General features: G+C 42.0%; 1 protein-coding gene across 1 annotated transcript in view; it reads left to right on the forward strand.

The window, feature by feature from the left end:
* The first annotated feature begins 1,809 nt into the window (after positions 1–1,809).
* HSDL2 (hydroxysteroid dehydrogenase like 2) overlaps positions 1,810–10,411 on the forward strand; it is a 13,894-nt gene continuing 5,292 nt past the window's right edge. The window contains exons 1-6 of the mRNA XM_010005471.1: positions 1,810–1,852; positions 3,870–4,085; positions 4,480–4,578; positions 4,706–4,820; positions 6,144–6,247; positions 6,497–6,595. Coding sequence (XP_010003773.1) covers positions 1,810–1,852; positions 3,870–4,085; positions 4,480–4,578; positions 4,706–4,820; positions 6,144–6,247; positions 6,497–6,595 — 676 coding nt within the window. The remainder of the gene's footprint in view (positions 1,853–3,869; positions 4,086–4,479; positions 4,579–4,705; positions 4,821–6,143; positions 6,248–6,496; positions 6,596–10,411) is intronic.

Here is a 10,411-nt window from a genome sequence, read left to right on the forward strand (position 1 = left end):
TGCAGCCCTCCCGGTGCCCCGGCCCTGCCGGCCCTGCCGGTGGCTCCGCCGCCCCCCGAGCTGGGACGCGAGTGGAGGAGGTGAGGGGGGAAGGAGGGGGTTGGCAGAGCCCCTGGAAATCTCGGTCAGGATCGCCAGGCAGTGTCCTTGAGCGGGGTGTGTTGCAGCGGAAACAGGCGCTGCAGGACTCGCACCGAGACTGGGTGGTGTATTTGTAACTTTACATGCTTTCTGGCTTTTATCCCAAGCCGGAGCCTTCTTACATGGCAATCAGATTTTCTTACGGTATGGGATCTTGATTAGAGGCATTTTCTGCCTTTCTGCAGAGGCAGCACTACTAACAGCCAGGAAGATAAGTTGGTATTACTTGTTCCTGTATGTCATAAACAGGATTATTCATTAAATTCCTAATGTATATGTAAGCAGGTTGTTCCTGGTGAGAAGGGACGCTATCTTGTTTTTTTCAAGACTCCTGAAATGGCAGGGCACAGAGGTCAATTTAATATTTTTTATCTTATTACCAGAAGTCTACTGCAATGGAAGCAGTCAAGATACAGATTTCACAATACATGTCATAAGCAATTTTAGACAAGTACATGCTTCAAAAACTTGTAACCTGTTGGACTGCCAAGTGAATTAAAGAAATCCTAAGCCTCGCAAGCTTCTCAGGATGCTTAGGAGAGTAAAGTGCTCTAAATTCTGGGAAGTTTTTTTGGGGACAGTGAATAAACAATTTAAGAGGTTGGTACACCCGGCTTTGTTGATGCAGTCACACCAGCTTGCAGAGGTGAGTGAGACACAGAAGTAAAACTAAGGAAGAAGCAAGAGTGCTTAAAAAACACACAAAAGGGGTGTGAGAGGTACTATCAGGTCAGCTCAATGTTTCAGTGGGGCTGAGGTGAAAATAAATTTCTCCTGTTAGTAGGTCTTTGCTTATTTTTGTGACTGCTGTTTTTATGGGTTATAGGGACAGAGTTTGAGATTGTGGAGGAAGTGAGCTCCAGAGAATTAATGTAGTAAGTGGTGATCGTAAGCCCAGGTTGAAAAAAGGGTAATCATGTAGGCTGGAGATGCAGTTGTGCTGACAAAAAGGAAGACTTGAGGGTGATAGTGTCGGAAAGGTTGGAGGGGAAAACTAGAGAATGAATAGAACACGTCTCCTGACATTTTGAAGAGAATAATTTGGGAAAGGAATTGCAGCAGGACTCTTCCACACTGGATCGTGGGATAATTCAGGTTGGAAGGGCCCTTGAGAAGTCTCCAGTGCAGCCTATTGCTGAAGGCCAAGTCAGTTGGGAGATCAGACAGTTGCTCAGACTTTCATCCCAGTGGGTCTTGAAAGTCTCCAAGGCTGGGAGCAGCTCAGCCCCCGGCTCTGTTGCCTGGCTCTCACCATGCAGACAATGGTCTGAACCTCTCCAGTTGAACCTTCCTTCTTTCAGTTTGAAAAGGCCTCTTGTCTCTCCTCTTCCTGCACTGCACCACAACATGTTTGTGTCGCTCCATCTCTTCAGTCACCACACGGGTGTTGGAGGGCTGCTGCTCTGTCCCCCCAGAGTTCTTCTTCAGGCTGAACTGGCCCTCTTACACAAGCGCTGAACCTCCAGCCATCTCTGTCTCCCTTCAGGAAACTTGCTCCCATTTGTCAAAACATAGCCGCCTGCTGAGGGACCCAAAATTGGTCACAGGATGTCTGTCGGGTCTTAGGAGTGCCAAACAGAGGGGCATAATCCCTTCCCTCCATCTCCGGTTAAGGTATTCTTGTAGCCCAGGGTGCTGCTGGCCTCTTGCCAGGGTCACTGCTAGCTCATGCTCAGCTTGCTTTCTGTCAGGTCCACCAAAGCCTTTTCAGGTGAGCTCTCACTGGCCACTGGGCCTCCAGCCTCTCTTGTTGCAGGGACTCGTAATTCCCAGGTGCAGGACTGTGCATCTGTCCTGGTTGGATTTTATAAGGCACCTGTTAATCTAGTCTGTCAGGGACCCTCAGATTAGCAGCGCTGCCCTCAAGCTTGTGAACTAGTCAGTGTTCTTCCCCATGGCATTTTGTTACCTCCTTCAAGTTGTTGATGAAGTTAAACAGGAATGGTCCGGAAGTAGAGGTGGTTACCAGTCTCTGGGCAGAGCATAACTTAGTAACCACTGCCCTCTGAGCCTGATCAATTAATGATTTTTTTACTCAGGTTGTGCACCCATCCAGACCGTAGTATCTTAAATGGGATGAAAAAACTGTGAGAGATGGCATTGAAAGCCTTGCTTTCACCCACTCCACTGAGCAAAGGTCTTGCTTTTACTACCAGTGTAGCAGCAGAAGGCTCTGTGTCTTTGATGTCCTTCACAAGCCTCAGCTGCAGGTGAAGTTTGATTTTCCTTAAGACACACTGACACGCCTAGATAATATTTCTAATTCCTCCTTTGTGGCCTGTCCTTGTTCCCACTCCCTGTATGGCATCTTTGAACATGGGAGCTGAGTCACAAGTTCCTTGCTTAGCCGTGTCGGTCTCCTCATCTGCTTGTCTTCCTGAATGGACTACTCTTGATCCTCGAAGGGCTTAAAAACCTGCCAGCTTTGCTCAGCTTTCTTCTCTGCCTCTCACAGGACCCCTCTTCCCTGACCAGAGTGAAGTCTGCTGTACTCGTCAGCTGGTTGAATGTAGAAGCCAGATTCTGGCCTTCCTTGACCAAGTTTTACCGTCTGATTAAGTATTGCAGAGATGAACTTCCCTGACTGCACTTGTGACTTGGCTCTTGGCAGCAATTTTTGTTATTTGCTTTACTCTTCCAGCATTTTTCTTCCTGTGCCTCTCTAGGACCCAATTTTGCAGAGGAAAGCTGGATGAAATGGCATCTTCATTGACACCTGGGACTGCACAAATGCCTGACAGTGCCACTGCAGGGGAAGATCACTTCTCCTCCCTGCCCTATCGCAGTTTTCTGACTTCTGAAAGCAAAAAGTTAACAGCTGTACAGTGTTTTAGAAAGGGATGCTCTCAGATTGAAGGGAGAAAACAGACCTGTAGAAGCAGTAGTGAGTCAGGTCTGGCCCAGATTGAAAGGAAGACCAATGGTGTGTAACACTCGCAGTGTGAATGTGAAACGAAGTTGCTGCAGCACGTAGTTTATGTGCATTCTCTAACTGGGATTAAGAACTTGGACCTCTTGGTATTTTCTACTGAGTTACAGAAAGCAGCACAAGCTTTATGCAGAGCACTGAATGCACATTCCTTTGTATGGAAAACAAGGTTTTACAAGGCTATGTTATTGAATGTACTTTAAACTGGAGTTGATATTTTGCTTTTCAAGAATTTGGTGACATAGGTTGTGTAAGACAGACATCCTTCTGACACTCCAAAACTCATTAGTTTCTCCAGAGTTTTTGAATGGACCCATTTTTGGGGGGACCTGTTGGATTAAATGTAGGTACTGTGAAACTGCTGAGGTAATTGCCATTTCTGTGAATGAAGTTTGGGGCAGTTGGGTACACCTCCCTGCATTAGTATTGTGGTTCTGGACTTGACCTTTATAGCCTGTTGAGGTGGCAGTTGTTTGTGTTTAGAGGGCTGTGACTACTAAATTAGAGAAAACTGTATAGTTGTATTGTCTTATTAGAAACTGGGGTTTTGTTTTTACAACTTACTCCTTTTTCATTGCTGGAGAACACAGAAGCTCTGTTGTAAACAGTGTGTTGGGCCATTTTACAAAAAGGGAGAGGTGTAACTGGATGACCTGTGTCACCTTCCTGCTTTAAAGCGCTGGCAGGCTTGGAGATTGCTCTTGTACTTAGGCATTTCTTTTGTATTTAGGGGCTGCTGTCTTAGTAAAGCACTAATTACTTTCATCCTTAAAGAGTGCTAAAAATAAATTATTTACAGATTTGGCTTTGTCCTCTCTCTTCTTTACCCTCTACATCCCCTTCACCTTTAGGAAACTAGCAGGATGCACCCTTTTCATCACGGGGGCAAGCCGAGGCATTGGCAAAGCCATTGCTTTGAAGGCTGCCAGGGATGGTGCAAACATCGTGATAGCTGCCAAGACAGCTGAGCCTCACCCTACCCTGCCAGGGACTATCTACACTGCGGCCGCAGAGAGTAAGTTGGAACACATCAGGGTGGGCTTCAGGTGCTGGGCTGGATGTGTGCCCAGGCTTAGTTGTCATACTCCTCTCAGCTCCAATTCACCTTTAATAAAATAAGCTTTATGCTTCTCTTGTCTCCCAGGAATGCTGGGGGGTATCAGAATATTATTGTAATTACTGTGTATAGATGTCAATTGAGACGTATGTCCGTAGCATACATATTCTCATCATTAAGATGTGGTTTTGTCTTCCCTGTTCTTTACACAACATGGAAAAGGGTCGCAATTTGAGAGTGATTTCAAATGCCACCTTGAAGCATGGGAACGAAGGAGAGATTCTCAGTAGGGTCATGCTGTTATTCCACCTGGGAGCAAATTTTTTTTATGTTTATTTTTTTAATTTTGCAGTTGAAGCAGCTGGAGGAAAAGCTTTGCCGTGTGTCGTTAATGTGAGGGAAGAACAACAAATTATTAATGCTGTGGAGAAAGCTGTGAAGACTTTTGGAGGTATGCTAAGGTGTGTGGGGGGACATTAGCAGGCAGATTGCTCAAACAAGAAGGAAAAATAACAACCTGCCTTGATCATGCTTTTTGTCTTTAAATGCTAATGTGAAATGGCTTATTTTAAAACCAGGGATTGATATTTTGGTGAACAATGCAAGCGCCATCTCTTTGACTGGCACTTTGGAAACAGAAATGAAGAAGGTCAATCTTATGATGGATGTCAATGTACGAGGAACCTACCTCACGTAAGTGCTGAGACAGAGAAGCACTGTAACAACAGCATCAGTTTTTCTGAGAAATTTTGTAACTGTCTTGAGGCCCTGGAATTGAAGAGCAGGTGTTCACAGGAAAATGCTCAGTTATTGGCTCATGCGTTTCACAATTCCGGTGGTCCTTGTTTTGCTTATTTTCTGGAAACAGTTTCAGTAGGTGGGATTGTCTATAAGATGTCATTTAAAGTTGCTCTGTTTTAAAATGAAAACATTGATTTTGATGGAGTTGTGCTAAAAATAATGCCCTTGGGATGATACAGGTTCTTTAACTTCAGTTGTTACTTGATGCAATCAGGAGCTTTTGTATTAAAGTTTTATCTAGAGTAGTATCTGTCATTCTCCTTTGTGACGATTATTCTGTTTTTCAAATATTGTGATTACGTTCCTTAACGTTCTTTTGCTAAGAGGTGGTGGGGAGGATCTTCATGTTGTGGAATATAACTGTTGGCATATTCTTGGTTCCTGTGCTCTAAGAAATTGAGACATCTGTTAGTGAACCTCACACACTGCCTCTGAAAAGAGTTGAGACCGTAGGACATTTAAGCAGGTGGTAAATGATTTACGTTACTACTTTAATGATCTTGCAGTCAACGGTGTCCCTTCTTTGGCTGACTGTACTTGTGGGTCCTGTTGAAATGTGTGAATGGTAGGTCAGTGGTGTAGTCTGCTGTGGTGCTGTCCTCACTATGAAGCATGACTAAAATTCACCAGCAGAAATCAAGTGCAAGCCTGTACCCTAGTCCTAGAAGTTAAGTCAAATGACTATTACAATAAAGTAAAAGCTATGATTTACAGATAGTTGAATGAAATACCAACTTTTCCAGTCAGCAGAGAAAAGTTTTAAATTTTGTTTGGAGTATTTGTATTATTTCTTTTACATGTTTTTAAAGAATAAATACGTATGTGATCAGAAGAGAATAAATTTATGACTAAATGATGCTCTGCACTGTTAATTTTACTTGTTGCCTCATGGTGGTTTTTTGCCCCTACCAGAACTATTAAGTGGAGGTTATGGCTTCTGAGCATCTGGAAAATCAGCTGTAGTAGATGATGCTGCAGTGTTTGAAGAATGTGGTCTTATTAGCAGGAGTGAATGCTAGACCTGAGATAAGTGTGCTAGCACAGATATTTTTTTTTTTGTTCTTTATGTCAGTTATATAATTGATAGAAGGGCAGAGTCTTAGCTTAGTGTTGGATTTCCATGAAAATGCAAATACTGGTCTACTAGTATGTTTTTTCCTGTCATTACAGGTGTTCATGTAATAAGTAACTGTTTTGTTTGAATCTGTTTATCAGGTCTAAAACATGCCTTCCCCACTTGAGGAAGAGTAGGAACCCCCATATCCTGAACCTCAGCCCACCTATGAACTTGAATCCTATGTGGTTCAAAAATCATTGTGGTGAGTAGCATTCAGTGCCTTTCTTGTTATTTTGTTTGGGAGCCATGTCCATGCTTACTTAAATGTGCAGGGAGTGCCAGCCCAGAATGCAAGATCCTGTATCTTCAGCACTGTGTGTAGACTGGCAGTAATTGTTCTCTGGTGTGTTTTGTGCCTCACCTAAAAGGAATGGCTTCTTCTTTCCTTTATAATTACATTTCTGTTGATAGAGTGTGGGTTTTTATATTTTTTTTGTGCTTATTGTCTTAGCCTATACCATTTCTAAGTATGGGATGTCCATGTGTGTCTTGGGAATGGCAGAAGAATTTAAAGGAGAAGTTGCTGTCAATGCGCTCTGGCCTAAAACAGGTGATTTTTAATATATATTTTTTTAATGGTACTAACTAATGACTTTCTGTATTTTGTCTTCTATGGCTTGTTTTATTTGGCTTTGATTGTACTTTGGTCTTCTCCTGAAATTGAATCAGGAGACCAGGCAGTTCTTTTGTGTTATTTGTTGTGCTGGTTTTCATTTGTAGTTCTCACTGTGTAGTATCTGGCTTGTCTGTGTTCTTTCTCACGCACCCAGATCACAAAAGTATTAACATGTTTAAATGTCTGTGTATGTAGCATTGTTTAGAATTCCTTGCTAGTTAAATTGCCAGAGCATAGGTGGAATTGGCAACGTGCATACCTCTGTAAATGCAGATATAATTTAAAAACCCCTATTCCTAGAAGTTTTGGCACAGTGAGCCAGCAAACGGTTGTTCACATAACCATCTGCTTGCAAATCACAGGGAAGTAAAGAGCTCAGTGGAAGAAAAACAACTCCATGCTCTCAGGTTGTGTTAACTTCAGCTTGTTGTCTACAGGTCAGTGGGGATCAGGGCTGCCATTCAAGGTCTAGTCGACTGTGTGCTGAAGAGGTCTGTCTGTCACCCCAAGTACATCTGTGTGCATTAACATCATACTAAGGGTCATCATGCCCTTTTGAGATGTGAGCCCAGCTGTTGTGTTAGGAAACATTACAGCTGCAGAGTTTATTCCCTTAACTAATTAGGGGAGGGAGGGAGAGGAAGTATCAGTAGGAACCAAGATCCTCTTCTGAGGCAAGTGCTTCAGTGTAAGAAATGTTTGCATCCAGATTTTCAGCGGCTTGTCCCTAAAGTGCCATTGCTGCATGGGGATTATAGCTCCTCAGAATCCTATATGCAGAAGCAATTTGCTTTTCCGTTAGTGAAGGTGATCTTTTAGGTACCATTTAAAGAAATTTTTTTAGGTCACTGGCTGATTAAGCAATGTAAATTGTATATGAGAGCTAGTGAAGGAATTAACCCAGATTTCTCACTCAGACAGAGACATGCTGTCAAGCTGCAGGAAACATTACTAATTTAACTTCTTTTCTCATGCAAAAGATGTTACAAGATTACCTGTGTCTTGTAAATACACGTATTTGCATGCTGCATAGGCACAATACATGCACCTTCCACAGCTTTCTGATTCTTCAGCACCTTCTCTCTATGATTATGGATACAGCAGAGAAAATATCCAGTATCATTGTGGAAGAGTTGATGGTTTTCTGGATCCCTACATACTGTGGAAAGCTAAAGATTTTTTCTGAAGAGACCAGCTGGTTATAAGAGGTCATTATTTTGCAATGTAGGTGCTTTTCCCCACCCTTATGAATAATTGGGCCTCCTCTTTGCATGGCAAGGGAAAACAGAACCTGACTGCCCACTCAGGATGAGAAATTTTTCAGATGAATGACTAACTTTACAGGCCATTACATACTCTTGATTATATTAGGTGTTAAATGTTGCATAGTTGATTACATTATTTATTTCCAGTGTTTGCATATTTTGATGCATTCCAAATGTCAGTAATAGTACCAGTGTCCCAGGTGTGGTCTGATGTTAACAGAGGTCTGTGATGGCATTTATTGCATTTCTCTAAAATCTGATATTCTTACTGGAGAGGCAACCTAAACCAAAGAAAGTAGTATCTTTTTCTCATGCATCAGAGTTGCCACTGTGTCCTTGGCAACATATTTGTACCTGCTAAAACAGGCAAGGGAATAATGCCGCAGAAGCTGGGAGTTACTACAGAGTGCAGCTGATACCTCTTCCTCTCAGGAGCCTGCACAACATAAGGCCTGGAAGTGCAAGAAGATTCTGTTTACAAACTACAACAGAACACTTTAATAAATTATGTTTTCAATAAAGATGTATCTCTGTGAGATGCTGGAAGGTAATTTAAAAAGTAATTAAGCATTCTATGAAATCAAAGGTATGCAGATAGCTTTGTGTTTGCTGAATCCAGTCTTGCTCATTCAGCCTAAGTTAAGTTAAAAACATTAGATGAGCTCTCAAAGTTTGTATAAATCAGTGATGCCTCCCCAAAACCTGAAGTGCCCTCAAGTATAAAAGAGGATAATAATGTGCAAATACTCCAGCACAAACAATATTTTTTTTTAAAGGTTTGTCTTCCAAAAGTGAGGAAGTTCACTACTTCCCTGTAGTCACCAGAGAGACAGGGTTCCACAGTATATAAAATAAAGTTGCAACCGCCTTAATTAAAAATCCACTATCATTTCATAGAAATGTGATTAGCCTCAGTGTTGGAGTGGATGCTGGTACCTAATGATTAATGCAACACATGGAAAAATATGCTGATAATAAGATGCCAGGAACTCTCCAGGTGAAAGAGGGAGCCTATCAAAGGGCAGGGAGCAATCCCATCACAAAGAGTGCCTGTAAGAAATAGAGGTGTCCTGGGACAGTACTGGAAGGCTCTTTGTGTACATTAGAGGAAAACCAGAAGCACTTTACATGAAATAGGTGGGACAATGTACAGCCAGACTGTGAGGCAGTGCCTAATTAAAACATCTTTGCTTCAGTCTGTGAGCATAGGCTTACTGTGCTCAGAAGAGTAATAGTTGACACTAAGAGAGAGGTGACAGAAGGGTGTGTCAGGAATATGAACAGCTTAATGCATCCACAGAATAGTGGAATGTATTCAGGTCAACAGAACCTGGTAAATATCCTCAGAGCATTTGACAGAAATATTCTTTGAACTGATGTTAGTTATTAAAAAAATAATAATAAAAAATCTTGCAGGGCAGATTGCATTTCAGAGGATCAAAGAAAGGCAAATTTATTTCCTATCCTTAAAAATTAGAAGAAGACCTAGGGAGATCCAGGTGCATGAACAGTATTTTTATGTACATTTTTAATTTAGGTTGTGTTTAAAGCAGTTTAGTTGATTTGAAAAAAAGAAGCTGAGGTTGGTCAAAGGTAAATGAAACCTAGGGGCTGGTCCTCACCGCAGAGCAGTAAAATAAGGGAGTCAACAAGGTTATCTACCCACTGTGCACTTTGCTAGAAAACACTTTGACAGGCTCTCCTTCGCCAGCATTGAAATCTGCCATACTTTTTTATTTCTTAATATGGGAGTTCCTAAAGACAGGAGTGTCCTGCACAGCACCTCTTCTTTTATTTGTAAAGTATGTTGGGATAATTTCTGCATCAAAGCTTCTGTTACTTTGTGTGCAGTGGAAGCACTGAAAGGAGGACAAAAGTTATTTAAAATCAGGTTTATCCTTCTGGTTCCAGGATCTGCCAGCCCCAGCTGTAGCAGAGGATTTGTGAATCTGTCCCAAAATTCAGAGGCTATGTCTTGAACAGCTGCTTGGAAAAAGTAATGAAGCAGAACTGTGTGAGGGGAAAACAGTAGCATGACTAAGCTGAAAGCTACAACCAAGCTGCCTCTCTATGAAACAGCATGAGAGAAAAATGAAATGGATTCTTCAACCTGAAAGAGCAAATTGCAGGCTTAGGCAGGAACATGCCACTGTATTAGTAGCTCCCTCGGGGGAGGCATAAAGAAGAAGAATGGAATGGTGCAGAAGTTAGTAGAACTGATTGATAAAACAACCAGCAGTTTAGGAAATCTAGATTTTATTCTTGGGCCTTTCTGTAGAATACTAAACAAGTTATTTGGTATCTCATGGAAATTATTACAAGGCTAAAATTAAGCATCAAGATCTTCAGTGTGATAATCGCAAAAGGACATATCTCTTGATGACTGATGTTTCATACATTCACTGGAAAAATAGTTGTACTGTTAGTATTTCATGTCTTGAAGAACCTTGAGGAAATCTGTGGGTAGGGGACCACTGATAAAGGG

Source organism: Chaetura pelagica, unplaced genomic scaffold (assembly GCF_000747805.2).
Source record: "Chaetura pelagica isolate M959 unplaced genomic scaffold, ChaPel_1.0 scaffold349, whole genome shotgun sequence".
In the NCBI taxonomy this organism is placed as follows: Eukaryota; Metazoa; Chordata; class Aves; order Apodiformes; family Apodidae; genus Chaetura; species Chaetura pelagica.